This window comes from Primulina eburnea, unplaced genomic scaffold (assembly GCF_022965805.1).
Source record: "Primulina eburnea isolate SZY01 unplaced genomic scaffold, ASM2296580v1 ctg629_ERROPOS887756, whole genome shotgun sequence".
NCBI classification, from domain to species: domain Eukaryota; kingdom Viridiplantae; phylum Streptophyta; class Magnoliopsida; order Lamiales; family Gesneriaceae; genus Primulina; species Primulina eburnea.
Genome location: NW_027331410.1, coordinates 1 through 15,677, shown reverse-complemented (window position 1 = coordinate 15,677; position 15,677 = coordinate 1). Strand labels below are relative to the sequence as shown.

At 34.1% G+C, this 15,677-nt stretch overlaps 2 protein-coding genes across 7 annotated transcripts; both read right to left on the bottom strand.

Moving 5' to 3' along the window:
• Nucleotides 1-1,770: 1,770 nt before the first annotated feature.
• On the bottom strand, nt 1,771-7,758 carry LOC140821556 (splicing factor U2af large subunit A-like). 5 transcript variants are annotated; one of them, XM_073182063.1, is made up of 15 exons: nt 7,582-7,697; nt 7,388-7,476; nt 7,027-7,128; nt 6,297-6,568; nt 5,488-5,601; nt 5,079-5,149; nt 4,404-4,474; nt 4,280-4,324; nt 4,150-4,209; nt 3,729-3,789; nt 3,529-3,641; nt 2,917-3,363; nt 2,514-2,652; nt 2,196-2,401; nt 1,771-2,111 (listed from the first exon to the last, which is right to left on the bottom strand). In XM_073182063.1, exons 2-15 carry the CDS (start codon nt 7,388-7,390, stop codon nt 1,974-1,976), a joined length of 1,842 nt encoding a protein of 613 aa, XP_073038164.1. In that variant the 5' UTR covers nt 7,391-7,476; nt 7,582-7,697; the 3' UTR covers nt 1,771-1,973. The 5 variants fall into 5 exon arrangements, with proteins under 5 accessions (XP_073038164.1, XP_073038161.1, XP_073038162.1 ...); XM_073182060.1 differs by having other exon boundaries at nt 7,027-7,140; nt 7,582-7,696; XM_073182061.1 differs by lacking the exon at nt 7,388-7,476 and having other exon boundaries at nt 7,582-7,758.
• A 1,608-nt stretch (nt 7,759-9,366) lies between these two features.
• LOC140821554 (uncharacterized) lies at nt 9,367-15,484 on the bottom strand. Of its 2 annotated transcripts, none has more exons than XM_073182058.1 (17): nt 15,133-15,484; nt 14,542-14,676; nt 13,772-13,931; nt 13,440-13,536; nt 13,010-13,060; nt 12,756-12,811; nt 12,578-12,659; nt 12,416-12,478; nt 11,799-11,846; nt 11,162-11,223; nt 10,834-10,912; nt 10,693-10,758; nt 10,533-10,595; nt 10,204-10,269; nt 10,075-10,119; nt 9,923-9,999; nt 9,367-9,703 (listed from the first exon to the last, which is right to left on the bottom strand). In XM_073182058.1, the coding sequence occupies exons 1-17, from the start codon at nt 15,305-15,307 to the stop codon at nt 9,688-9,690; spliced, it is 1,341 nt and encodes a 446-aa protein (XP_073038159.1). In that variant the 5' UTR covers nt 15,308-15,484; the 3' UTR covers nt 9,367-9,687. The 2 variants fall into 2 exon arrangements, with proteins under 2 accessions (XP_073038159.1, XP_073038158.1); XM_073182057.1 differs by having other exon boundaries at nt 9,369-9,706.
• Nucleotides 15,485-15,677: the final 193 nt, after the last annotated feature.

Below are 15,677 nucleotides of genomic sequence, written 5' to 3'. Positions count from 1 at the left end.
GTTTTTATTCAGAATTATATCCAAGTTATTCAATATTCTCATGGGTTAATTTAACAGTAAAATATTGAAATTATTTTTGTGAATGTTTGAATTAAGATCAAGTATATAGTCGTAATTTTTTAAGAAATAATACCCGACAATGATACAATTGTAGTTTTAACGGGGAATTGGTCTTCAGTTCTCAGCCGTCGATTTTTTATCTATTCAATCTCTGAATATTTTTAGAGTACCACATTTTTATATGAAGTGTCATATTTCTACATGAAGTGTACTATATTTTGTATGACATAGTACTATAATTTTGTGGATAGTGAATGAACCCAAAGAAATGTTTTGATTAAGAATTTTTCACCGACTTCTCCTAGTTTTAACTCTCACAAACTTAAATTTACATTTTCATCTTTTTATTATTTAAATAAACATTATTTTATCACAAAAATTACACATTTTTTCTTAATTTAAAATACAATTTAAAAAAAAAACATTGTTTCTCAATTATCATGAAATAAGCGTAGGTATTTATTTTGACATACAAAGTACCTATAATGAGGTTTCAGATACTTGATTTCACTTTTTTAATACTCGAAATATATAGAAAATATTATATTTTCGAGTAATCACCATAAATTAAGTCATAATTGATTTTTTTCATAAAAAATACATTAAGATGACTTATTCATGTCATTGTTTTTTTTTTTATAAAAAAAATAGTTCATCACTAATTATGAAATAAGATTAATTATTTATTTTCACATACAAAGTACATATTTTGGAGTTTCAAATTCTTGATTTGACTCTTTAAATACATCAAATGTGAAAAAATATTTGATTTTCGAGTGATCACCATAAATTCAGTAACTGTTGGTTTTTCATTGAAAATGAGTTAAGACGACTTATTCATGTCATATAATTTTTGAAAAAACACGGTTTTTCACTCATCTTGGAATTAGAAAAAATACTTATTTTGACTTATTTTGACCGATAAAGTACCTATTTTGGGGTTCCAAATCTTTGATTTGATTATCTGAATACTTCAAATGTGTAAGAAACTAATTATTTGGGGATGCCACAATATAGTTTGAAGTTAATATTGAGTGGCACTGATGAAACATTTGTGAAGTAAAAATGTGATACCTAAATTAATACATATAAGACATAATTCGAGTCCACAAATATTTGACGAAAAGTCATCATAATGTATTTTTAACGAAAAGACCAATTATGTCTTAATATGTGGTGATTACTCAAAAATATAATATTTTTTGATATATTTCAAATATTGAAAGAACGAAATCAAATATATGAAACTACATAATAGATATTTTGTATGTCAAAATAAATATTTACGCTTATTCTATGATAATTGAGAAACAATATTTTAAAAAAATTATATTCGAGAAGACATGTATAATTTTTATTGATAAAACAATACATTTATTTAAATAATAAATGACAAAAACGTAAATTTGAGTTTGTACAGAGAGAACTAAAATTATAATATTGTGTTCTTAAAAAATGTGGCTATATACTGAATCTTCGTTGAAACAGAGATAATATTTCATAAATTTATCCTTAATTTAATACAATCACAATTTCAAACGTCGTTATAGATCGAGGATCGAACATCGTTTTATGAAAGATAAGATCCACAATTAATTTTGCCCAAAAAAATTAGAAAAATTAAATCTGGACGATGGTATGAACATTATAAATAACGACCGATCTCGGTGTTCTAAAGGCTAAAAAGAATAGACAAAAGCGAAAGAGTCATGTAGCCAAGATTTGAAATTACCTTACTGGGTAAAACCATTATCATAATAGACATCAAGAAAACACTAAACCTGGTTGGAAATCGAGTCCTCGAGCTGATACAAAAGGTCTTCCCAACAAAAGAAAGGCGAAAAAAAGAGAAGCAAAGCATAAAATCAAATAGGAAAAGGTTGCATTGGACATTCAGAGCGAATGGCTATGGACTAGCCATCATACACACCCTCGGAAAACTTGTTCTCTGGATAGAAAACAGCCACAACTTCTTTTCCCCCGAATTTTCTTCCGTGTAGTCCTTGTCGAGCTTTCGTAGAACCTTCAACGTCCTCATACTCCAAGAACACCTGAACAAAAAAATTGATGTTTTTTTTAATCAACAAAAATTCAATGACATAATGTATGCACAAAAAGAAATCTCAGAGGCCGACCTTTCCAACACCTGGAGCTGGTTCATTGTTGGGAGGTGGGCGAGGGATGATCACATTTACAAGAGTACCTGCATAATTTAAATCAAGGGCTGAGACACTTGTTTTTGAATAAAACGGGAAAGTATGTGGGTTTTTGTTTAAATATAAGGTTCTGGAATTTTCTGTGTTGGTAGCTTCTGTTATGCAGAATATAGGACCCGAGAACACTGTAAAACAGAGAATAGAACACAAAACGAAAAGATATTTAGTGTAGATGAAGATTGTGAACATTGAAAGCTCGTGAGTTATAGAGGTCTAATGGTTATTGAAGAAGATTACCAAATTTTCCACACTCAATTTTCATGTCCTCTAAGATATCTTCGTAGTCATCATCATCATTGAGCTCCTCTGAACTAACCACCTCTGTAAGGCACAGAACCTTTGTAGCCGCCACTACACTGGGTTGTAACATGAGTTTCTGTAAAATAAATAAATAATTTGGAGCCTAATTTAAGCTGGGCAATTATTATTCGAAATAAATAATCACAATAGGACAAACACTAACAATGAGGGAAGCAGTAAAATATGCCAAATCAAAACAAAGGTCTTCATACAACTAAATTTCAAAATAGTAAAGTTTATTTTGGCACTGTAAAATGTCTTACTGAAAATGGACAATTTTTGAGGATGGCAATATCAATTAAAAAACATGAACAAGACAAACAAAATAAAATCACACTACCTGCAATGCTATTTGTTGTTGGGCGTGCAATAATATATTCTCTTGTTCAGGGTTAGGCTGAGCTGTACCCTGGTTAGCACGCCTAACAGTAAGTGTTTTATCGCCCATTTTTATCCCATTTAGTGCGGCACAGGCAATATCTGTAACTGATAAATCCTGGTAAACACAAAATGCATAGCCTTTGGAATTCCCTGTTTCTCTGTCTTTAACCAGATCAAAGCCCCGGAGATGTCCAAAAGACTCCAGCAGCTCCCTAACCTGCGCTTCTGTAAAATAATATGGTAAGCCACCGACAAATATACGGTCAGGACCCTCGAGACCCCCAGCAGATCCTGGTGTCAACCCAACAGCTGCAAGATTCAGATTGGGGCTAGGTTGACTAGAGCCTAAAGTCGCAGCCAACGAAGGGTTGTAATCACTCGGTCTTCTCACTTTAACTGGTGCACCCTGAACAAATGAGTAGATAAAGCGCGCACTATTTTGACGTAATTATGGTTACAGATGTAGTGCATCAAATATAACAATACCATTGAAAAGGAATTCAAAATAGAAGTCAATAACTCGATTTAACATGCCCCCACTCAACTTAAAGGTACAAAAGAGGCTCAATACCTCAAACATTATTCCATCTAAAGCCATAGCATTACTAGCCTCTTCAACAGATCTCATTTCCACAAAGGCAAACTTCTTCTCATGGTTGATGTAAACATTTACAACAGCATCCCCTGAAATGAAATAGAACAATTTTATTCACTGCGACTCATTTCAGAATTAAAAAATTCAGGAAAAAATCATAATTTCGATAGATCAACCTGGACCAGCGGTGTTTCCACCAATTGCTGACATAACATGACTAAAGTAGGTCGCCACAGACTGCCATCATCGCAAAAGTAAAAGTTAGTAAAGTGGCAAATAAATTCAAAGTCCAGTAAAAGTAAGGGACAAAAAAGGCAGTATGAAAAGACTATACATACATAATAGAAGCTAATCAGTCTACAGCTCAAATAACCATAGCAAGGGTACATGCAATTAACTGCCAGAGTCTATTCACTAGCAATGAAATTGAATATAAAAAGAATAAGATTTATCTAAAAGATAGCCTTGTGTCCTCGTTATTTGAAGTTATAGAGAAATGGAGTCATTTTACAAACATCTATGAAGTGCCAAAGACAGATAGCCGTATATCCAACTAATGACCCAATATGATAAATACATTGAGATGGAGTACCCTACCTGTTCATTGGCAGAGGGAGGAAGTCCTCCAACATAAACTCGTCTAGCATGTCTGGTAGCCTGAAAAGACAATATTTCATGATACTAAAATCCAAGACAACACATGAAAAAAATAAATAGACAACGCAACCTGCTGAGTCATTGCCTGAACGGGCATTAGGGGGAGTGCTCCAAACTGCAACAAAGTCAAGATTAATCTTAGAAGCTGACTTATAAAACTTGCAACAAGAAAATTGAAAGAGCTGGAAAAAAACCTGTCCCGGTGCCAAAGGTAACATATTGGGAAACATTCCAGGAATGGCAGGGGTGGTCCCAAGCATCTGACCTGTAGAAGCTAAACCAAGTTACATCTCAAGAATTTAAGTACACCCTCTTCTTAATCTTAAACAACAAGAATTATCGATTTCTATAATGTGTCTTCATGCAACAAAAAAAAATCATTTCTTAGACCAACTATCATCTTGGAAATAAATGTAACTATGAAGGAAAGATGACATTCTATTAAAATTCTTTATAAAATCTACCAAGCATGCAAATCCTGGTTGAAGATGGACAAGACCTGTATTCGTTCTGCCTTGTACAAAAAAGCTACAGAGGTCGGCTCACGCTCATTGTCAGCACAGTGGGGCTAGTAGCCCAACATTGCCTTCTTAGTACATAACTTAGGACATACAAAACAAACAAACAAACACCAAACACAACAAGAAACCAAAACCCTCTCAGTTTCAGTTACCAAGCAGATAATTAAAGGAAAACTGAATAGCCAATCTAGAGAAGAATGCTCCATATCGAGATATATATGAATTTAGGAACTGAGTACGCTTACCAAAATGAAACCATGTATTTGATATGAACTTTCCACACTATATCAAGGGAAAGAATAATAGTTATCATAATGGACATTATGGTAAAACAATTGTTGCATGTACCTGCATTAGCCGCAGCAGCATTCGGAAGCAATGCAACAGGAGGTGCCATGTCAAAACCACTGGTCCTTTTGCTGTAAAAATACATATTCATCAATGACAAGAATAAAAACTATAGATGATAATGGCAGAGATTTTGGTTCATGAATTAAGACCAATGAATAAACTTGATGGCAATGATGAAGATGCCAGGTAGAAAGATGGATGCGTACACTAACTTTGTATAGCAGATGAAGTGATTTGAGTTAAATTTAGTTATAAAGCTCATTACATACCATAATATGGCGGGCTTAATAATTCTGTACTACTAACAAAAAACCGAGGGGATGCGGTTCAGCTTTGTTTGAGCTAGTCGACTTGAGTCAAGTGGTTTCTTAAAAAGAAACCGGGGAAGATTACAATCACAAACTACCTTTTAGAGCGTGAAGGAGATCGTGACCCCGATCTATGATCTGATCTAGGCTTGGAGCGAGACCGGGACCTATGCTTGGGTTTGTCATCCCTATCTTTGTCATAGTCTCTCCGCCTGCAAGTCCGTAAAAAAACAGAATTAGAAAATCACACTTTGTAGACGATGGCTTAGAAACAATATCTGTAAGATTAATAGAAAGGACAGACACTGTAACCAGTGTTTTTATAACCGGACCGTTAATCGAACCGGTCAAGCCTTAAAAAATGGTTCAACCGGTTCCACCGAACGGTCGAACCGGATCAATAAAATGAATATTTTATTTATTTTATATAATACATAAAATAGTAAAACACTGCTTGGAACCGACTGCTTCCGGTTTTTTCCGGTTTAACCGAGTTTTAACCGGTTTTTTCCGGTTTAACCGGTTTTCCGGTTTTTTACTTATATCCGGACCGGTCTGGAGGCCGGTTCGCGGTTGAACCGGTCCGACCGGCCGGTCCGGTCCGGTTTGGAGAACACTGACTGTAACATCTAAGCAGCAATGCAGTATAGAAGGTGAATGCAAGTTAAGTAAAGCGCCTCACACATATTACTTTCAGCAAATTCAAGCAACTCATCAACTAACAGAATAAGCCACACATTTTTCCTCAGTTAATATATCAGGTGACAGATAGAATGTAATACTGGATTCACAAACTCAAAACAGTACGGAAAATCCGTCAACTTTAAAAATCGTGAGGGGCAAATAAAAGAAGACAGACAGAGGCTATTAGTACTATAAAACAGCCAATAAGTCAGAGTTTCTCTACCTCTCATAGTCTCGACTTTTATAATAGTCGTCATCATCATTTCGATCTCTGGTTCTCTCCCTCTCCCTTCTCTCACTCCGATCCTTCTGACGGTCTCGATGATGATGATCTCGATCACGATATCTATCCTTGTCCCTGTCCCTGTCCCTGTCCTTGTCCCGGTCTCTCTCCCTGTCCCTGTCTCGGCCCTTATCACGACCTCTTTCTCGACCCTTATCCCTGCTTCTGGAGGACTCCCTCTCTCTATCTTTTTCATGGTCCACAGAGGTATGCTGCGTAAAGCACCATCACAAAGAATGAATCATAAACAAGTCAAACCAAAAAATAATTGAAAAGAACCATAAATAGTATATATCTTTTTTTCCCAGACATCGCAGCAAATTTCTATCAATTGTTGGTAAAGCAAGACAAGAATATCATGATTATGAAACATCCCATAACGAACTGACGGATTAATTATTGATATTTGAAAGGGAAAGGTAAGCTATCAACAAATGCTATAAGATTGACATTTGTTGCATAGTCACCGAACCAAGTGTTTTTATGGTTGCCTAAATTAAGTATTCATAGGTTTGAGTATAAATTTTTGAGATTCAAACCTTTCGGAAATCAAATCCTAATATATAACTAAGCCTCCAAACACAATTACCTGGTATAATACCTTTCTTGTAAGTCATAGTGCCCACACAAAAACATGTGCTGAAATAATGACATTGTTAAAGTCGCATACCATGGAATTTGGGCTCGATGATCCTCTGTGAGCTGGTTGCTGCAAGCTTGCAGCTTCTGGTGAGTCCATAGGAGGTGGAGAGTAGTAGTTCCCAGCAATTTCCTGAGTCGACATCTAAATTCATTAAGTAAACATCAATAAGCCATTGGCCCAGCCATGAAATTCAACCAATGATACTTAAAAATAAAGTTCAATACATCCAAAATGGGATTGAATTATTTCTTCTAATAATTCCAAACCTTCTTTATTTGATTTAACACAAAAAATGTCATAATTACATACAATACGTTTCCTACACAATCAACTCTTTCCGAAAAAGATCAGTAACTTCAATTAAATAACAAAATTGTTGGAAAAGTACCATATCACTCTAATTCATGTTGCGTACACAAGAGATTTCGTCAAAATTCGGGTCAACTGAATTCCACAACCATGCGGTTGACGAAAAAACTAAACAATTCGTCAAAGATAGATCCACAAATCAATAGGGAAGCAAAGAACGCACAAAGAGAAACACGCGCGTGCATACAGAGGGAGAGAGAAGGGGGGGCATACCATCAGAGAAGACGAATTTGGCACAAATTGAATCGCACTCTTTTTAGAAACCCTAGTTCTGTGTTTTATGAGATTCTGCGTTCTTCTACAAAATTTTCGATCTGCGCGCTTTAAATATCACATATTTCTTCTTCGTTTTCCACTTTTGCCCATCGATGTAAGTTTTTATTTATCTAATATATATTATTTTTCAAATTAATTCTTCATTATCTCTAACTAATATATATATATATATATATATATATATATATAGATAGACACACACACACACACAGTTATATCGAATTAAATAATTTGATAATATGAAATCACAATCAATTCATATAAATCAGATGTTTTATAAAAAAAAGATTTTCTAGATGAAATTTCATTATTATATTCCAAATACTAACAGTTTTATTTTTTAAATACTAACAATTTATTTTTAAAATAATTTTAGTCAGTACTATTTTCCATTGTTTATTTTAATTATGGAAAAATTATCAGAATAGTTAACGCAATCAAATATATAGTAATGCTAAGGTATATGTTTTTTTTTTGAACAAACATGTAAATTTAGTTGTTCATCGTACATTAATGATTTCTAATCCAGTCGTATCTAATTAATTTCTGAATCTCTCGTACGCTCATATCTGAGTATCCTTGCCTTCCTTCAGGTTTGTAACTGTTTGCATCGCCAACAAAGAATCTAAAGCTATCTGGTTAATCATCTCACATTATTGGATTGCTTTCTCAAGTCCTTTCTTGATTGCTCTTAATTATCCGTCTTTCACTGATGTCTGCCTTAGAATTTGTTTTCTGAAAACCCTTAACGGACATGTCCATTTTAGTTACGAACCACTCCTCCAATGCCAAACATATGATTCTCATAATTGACAGGACATCAACTTCCAATCTTAATGTATAGTACGACGGGGCTGCCAAGTGGTTGCCTCGTTTCTGTTTGGATCGCTATTAGTACTGACTTTTGATGTTTCATTTGCTCGGTGGAAATCTAGAGCCACTCGGTTGTCCATGTTACGTTCCGGTGCATTGGGTTGTTACTAGCCTTGAGCGCCTGTTCCATTCGGGATTTCCAAATTGCACATGTGATAATTGCCAACTTCTCAAATGATTTCCTATCAATTTGCATTTTCAACCATTCGATGAAATTTGTAGTACCAACATCTCCTACTTGCTTAATAGTTATCCCGAAACCAAATTTTTTCCAAATGGCTTTCGAGTTCGGACTTCAAAATAAAGCATGAATAATACTCTCGTGAAACTCAAAATGTGAGCAACTTTGCGAAGTTGGTACATGATGTTGCATCAGATCAACATCTATTGGTATCAAATCATTTGAAAAACGCCACCAGAAAAATGCAGACTTTTGGTGGTAAATTAAGAGACAACATAAAATTCCACCGACCGTTTAACAAAAAAAAAATTAAATATAATAAATGATTTGTTAATAAAATGAGCTAAGGGCTCTTTGGAAAATCTTTGCAATTCCATTTTTTTTTACATACAAGGTAAGAGATTAGACTGGGTTTTTCTATTCAAGAATAGTTATGATAATTTTTTAGATATAAATATATTTTAAATGTGTTTTTAGATTAGTTTTCCTCGTATCAACATTAAAATATTCCAAACAAATTTTGAGGTATAGGTTCAATTCTAATTTCTTTAGTTTCATAAAGAAATTACAATTTATTCATGTAAACTCCCAACCCAATGCCAAAGCAACTATTAACACATAGTCCAACACTTCATTGAAACAAAACAGGATAAATATTTGATTCATATAAATTCTTATATATATTAAAAGCAGATGAAAAGAAGTAAAGAAAACATGATTCTATGACTCAATCCCTTCCCAAATCCCAATTGTTCCGTACTCGAGTTGATTCTATCTATCCTACATATTTTTTTTTATGAAGTATAAATATCTTTGATCCCAATAATCAACGTAAATTTAATGTGACATTCTTTCATTCCAGCGACGACCCCAAGACACTTCATCAAAAAGGGGTGTATATACATAAAAAAATGTGTCCTTCCAAGAACTTCAATGTGATTTTGAAGTGAGCAACATAAGTTAGCTGCTTCTGGTGGGAGTATGATCTCTCAATGTATCCCCAAGCTTCTGAAATGAGTCGACGATTAAGTAAGAACACAAAAAAAATCGACATACTATCCTTCAAAGTTGAGGAAAGCTAATCATCGGCATTTATACAATTCATGAAATATCGCAATGTTGTGTTTGTGTAAATTTTAAAATATACTTCAAGGAATTAACTATAGCATGATATATGATTCAAAAAACTTGCACTTTTGGGTAAGTTACGTAAGTTGAATTTACCTAGTCAAGTTCGACCAACTACCGGTTTCATGAACTTTCATAGAATCTCCACATGGAGTAGGCTTTCCATGGCATCTCTACAGTTTTATTTTTGAGAGTCAGATTTAGCTAAAAATGGATCCCGAACTCTGACATGAAAGAGTGTTTCTTACCCAGAATTCAGGTTGGAAAGAATTAGGAGCATTTTCTTTCGATGCCTGTATTAAATTTGAACTTTGACAATTTATTATGAGTCTTTTGTCAAAACAAGAATTATCCTAGCAAAGCCTTTCTAAACTTGCCTTGATGGATACACGCCTTTGCAGTTGGGATGCATTATTGCTATTGATATCTGGTCCTAGAGAGAGCTGAAAAATACAGAGAGAATAAAAGTAACATTGATTCAGAGATCAATTTAAATCACAAATTTGGCCTCATAATCCACAAAATCTAGCACGCATAACTGGTGGGAGAGCCTATTAATTGAGCGAAATTTGGTATGCAAACTTTTACAAATTTCAGTTTCAATATGATTCATTTTTCTAAACATTATATCATGCATATAATCATGTTTTAAAAGTTTTTAAATACCGCCCTACATATAAATTGTTTTTTGTCCTATTTAATTTACCATATTAAATTGTTCTGTAGGTGGAATCTCCAAGAGCTTGTCATTGGTCGAAAACTTGGGTTCCTGAAACAATTGGTCTTCAATATAAAGAAGAACGGTAAATTTACTCCATGAGTAGAAGAATTTATTGAGTATAAGTGTACAGTGTGCTGAAATCCACCATTAGAGTCGTGGCTTCCTGATTTACATCGTCAATTGGATCAACATCTGCTGCTATTGGGGACACCTGCAGAGTGAATATTTTTTCGAGTAAATGTCCTGATATAAGCTCAAATGTTCCTGTCCAAATATGAAACCAGACCTTCTCTCTGAGAAAAGCGCCTTTAGACTTAATTGATGCCACATGATTCTCAGGCTTCAAGGAACCTCTAGAACTTGGCCTGAACAAAGGTACAATGTTAGAGCAAACTATACTTTTTTAAAGTCGGCAAAAAAGGCAAAATCGAATCTACATAAACGACCATGCTAAGGCATCATTTGCATAAAATATGATAATGACTGGGATAAAACAACATTGAAGACATAGAGATACCAACACAAATATCCTATGCAACATGACGTGAAGTGATAGAATGAGAAGACCCTTATTTCATTTAACGTTTACCAAAAAACAATTGCAACATTCTGACCTCTTTAAGTCTGTGGCACTACTTGATGCATGTGGGTTGGTTTTATTTGCCGGCGATGATACCTGTCATGATAATACATCTTTAGTTTCATGCTGAACCGATAAAAACATATGAATACAGATTGAGTACGTGCAAGTAATTCATGTCTTTGTCCTTGAAAGCTGTTGTTTTGTCATTGAAAGATACTTTAACTTTTAGTGGTTGTCACTAATTTCTGTTTATCTTCTTCGTGATGATGGCGTAAATGCAATACTCGACCAGGCAACCAGCAGTTATACTATGCTCAAGTGGCTCTTGTTTACTCAAGGTTACATGACCCACAGTTTCTAGTCACTCCTCGAAGTTTATTCTCAAATGTGAGTAAAAGCCTCTTTAATGGCAAATTAACTAGGATAAAACAGAGTAAACTGCATTTCCAGTCAGTAATTTTTAGCCTAATTTTAGAAAAAGCTATGTAGATTTAAATTGATATACGTCAGATAACAAATCTACCCCACTTGCACCACTATTTCCAGTCTTACATTTTACAAATGAGATGAGATATAAACATTTGCACGGGATCATTTTGATATACTGTGGGAAAAACAGCTTCCAAATAATAGTACCAATATCATGCAAAATAATACAAACGACCTACCTTAGCAGAATGTTGACTGGCCCTCTGCATAGTCCTTAAGTTAAACACCTGATGGGCATGGATAAAAATGAAGTTGTAATCCATAACCATGAAAAATATCAAAAAAGAGAAATTTGTATATGTTTTTCTAGATATATGAAATTTTGTTTTCTAAAGAAATAACATAGTTATGCGAGAGGAAGAAAATTAATTGAAGACCTCAACAGGCCCTTGATGTGTGCACTGCGTTGTACTAGATTTCAAGGATAGAGACTGATACAAATGGGTGGGAAGTAAGAAAATCAAGTATTTTTTCTTCAACATTTCCACTCATATCCGTTTCATCCACCCTAAAATTCTTGGCACTTGCAGATAGCATTGATGAAATATGTCAAGATTTATAGAGGGACCTTTATGTTGTAATGCATCACCAAATATCCACTTATTCATAATTAAGACTGCAAGGGAAGGGAATTTTTTTGATCTTTCTTGATTATTTGAGTATTTCAGCATGCTATATTTACAAAAGAATTTGACAATAGATAGAGAAGAGAATTTCTACATTTAGAAAATTCCATATGATATTTTTGCCTCGGTATCATAAAGAGCATGACTCTGAATGAGTTTGAGATATTTACTTGAAACTGTGGCACTTGTGGCTGGCTCTTTATTGGTTTAGGCAAGGAAGAAGTTCGCAGAATCTATAAAGAAGAAAAAATAACAATGGTTGTAAATTAAATGCATTTCACGACGTATTTGAACTTCTATTAACATAAGAAGTTCAGTTTTCCAATACCAACTTTTTTGTTCAATGGATGCACTTTAGAGGTACAGTCTCCCTTCGTTCTTTCATTTTCACTTGGTGCAGAAATATTCTTGGACCTATCGTTCAAGAATGGGCAATATTTAGTTCATAAGAAAATAAGTGCCATATCTGTAATTTCAACAACTGTATATATGAATAAAAATTGAAGATACCTTCGGCGTTGGGCTCTAAGCTGTGTCTCCAGTTCAGGTTCTCTTGGAACCGTAACCTTTAAACATAAATAATTAAAAAATATAAGTGAGTTATAGTCGAATCAAATTTTTTTGTGCTTCACATAAAATAAACAAAATTCAAAGTGTTATGTCTTTAAGATAAAAAAGAATGCCTATACACCTAGTCTTGCCAAAGTTAAGTGCATCATACAATACAAGTGGATATGCTCACACTCTCTCTCAAGAAACTGTACCTTCTTTGATGATTTGTGTAATAACACGATTTGATGCTTCAAAAGGGCAACCTGGTTAACATAAGATTATGTTAATGATTAACATGAGATTTAAGTCGAGCATTCTTGTAAAAATGTTTTTAAGTAACAAAGAGGAAAATCATTTTCTCAGCTTCAGATGTTAATTATAAGAAGCTCTACAAGTTGATAAATCATAGTTAAGATGATCAAACCACCAAACAATAATAAAAAAATGGTGCTAAAGCAAAGATCTCCTTTTTCGGAGACATTGTTCAAGCAAACATGATGAATGGCAGTGAATATCATCAGTCTATTACTGTTCTTTGCATGGGGAGATAAAATTATGAGGTTGCTATAATTTGGTGAAAATTTAATAGTCGTAGCATTTAAAGGATATTGAACACAATGAAAGATTGGAACACCAATGTACCTTTCTTAAGTAGCCAATCTCAAGTTTTTGTCGTTTGGTAGCAAGATTATCAAATCCACTCTGCCTTCCATCAACCTTAATCGTTGAATTCTTCAACCTAGTGTAGAAAGAAAAAGAAGATGCATAAAAGTAAGATAGCAACTTAAAAAGAAAGAAAGAAAGGGTGTTTTATATTAGATGAATTAACAAGAACTAACTCAACTGATACGATCCAAAAATGCTAATCTAGGATACGCAAGTCTATCTGAATCACCCAGTTCTAAAGATGAAGAAGCAGAAGAAAATCCAATAATAAATTAAATAAGTAAATATTTACAACTTGGAAGACTTACCTTGTACATGAGCAGCTGGAATTCATGTCTTGCATTTTGTTTTGTTTTGCCAGATGACTAGCCGTAGGTTTCATCAAAGTTGAACCCCTTGTTTGAAATAGTTTGCCAGCGGACCATTTTTTAGCTTTTGAGGTATCTTGTAGCACTTGACTACCTTTTCCTACAGAGAAACAAAATCTCCATTTTTCAAAAAAAGAGAACAATGCATAAAGAATCCAAAAATAGAGCAATAAAGTACGCCACTTTTGCTTTAGATTAACTGCAACTGAGTCATTATTTGCTCAACCAAAATGAAAAAATGACCCAAGCAAAAAATGTTTAACATATCCAAAAATGAAAAAAATGTCCTTGTGGACCTTTTAACGTTAAGAAGATGCACAGAAAGGAGAATATTACGGAAAGTAATAAACCTTAAGTTTGACAGAGAACTAGTAAGCACTAAACAAATGAACTCGTAAAGGTATAGCAAAATATTAATGAAAAACCAGAAGACAAATTTTAAAACCATCTTCTAAAGCTTGCCTTGGAGACAACACCATATATAAAGTTGATCTTAGACCTTTAAGCATAGTTCGCATCGAAAACCAGGAATCAAATGTATGAAGCAGTATTATATTGAGTAGCCTATGCCGCGTGATCTGTATATTTGAGATAGCCATTTTACTTAGAGAGCTAGATTCACTCATTTCTGAACATTAACAACAAAAATTTCAAATTGCAGATATTCTTCAATACTTTCACATGGAAAACCAGTAAAAATACTTTAATACCTTTGGTGTTCTTTTCTGAGGTGGGAAATCCTTGTATGCTGTCGATATCTAAACTGCTGCTACCTTTTGCACTCGCATTATCATACACAGCTTCGACAGAAAGTAATTTTTCCAAATTCAACTTCACGATAAAAGCTGAATAAACAAGAAAAAAAACAACTCGAATCAGCAAAGCGTTGGGAAAATGGGGAACAAATAGATTCAAATGTTGCCGAGTTCCATATTATATAATATACATAGCTCCCTCAAAATTCTTCCTCTGTCTTTTCTTTGAAATGTTTCATCCTCTTTGTGTCCTTAAACTTAAGAAATAGAAAGACGTCATTATATTACATTCATGAACACAACTGCATTCATGCCGATAAAAAACAAAAATGATCAAATCAATACGTATTCAATTCATTTTCAACTTGCCATGTTAAAATTAAAACATGAATGATGGAAATGAGAACCAAATGTTCTAAGGCCTACTTTCAAACAAGAACATGCATGTAGCTCTCGTTAAAACCACCTCATATGAACAAATCGTAGCACCGAAAAAACACTTCCCAATCCCGATACAAAAAAGGAAGGAAAAAGAAAGGTTCTCACGAGAGTTGGGATAGTCGCCAGAAACTTCAAACCAGCGTTCGGCCTCCTCAATTTCAGAATCAAACTCCGCCCTCGTGAAATCGAAGAACCGAGACGCATCAAACTCGTACTCGTCATCGAACCCCGAAGATTCAGAGTAAAAATCATCTATGTAATCCTCCGTTACGTAATCCATTTCAATTTCACAGCAATCTGCGAAACAACGCCTTATCTCATGCACTTGAAACCATCCGATTCCCGCTTCGCGGCGCCGTTGGAGGATTCGATTCTGAGGAGGACGAAGAGGCACGAATCTGAGGTAATTTTTGGTGTTTTGTGATGAAAATTGCGAGTTTTTCGCGTTCGTTGAAAAGCAGAGGAGGAGAAAGAATGGCAATATGGCAAACTGTCGTTTATATATACAGTAGCGATTTGAATTTGTGGGGTCCTATGTTACCCTCATATTTACGTAAATGCCCTTATTAATAATATTCCCATTATTATTTATTTTAAACATCTAAATCTCAAATATCCATGTTATATTATTAAATTTCAAACATTTAAAA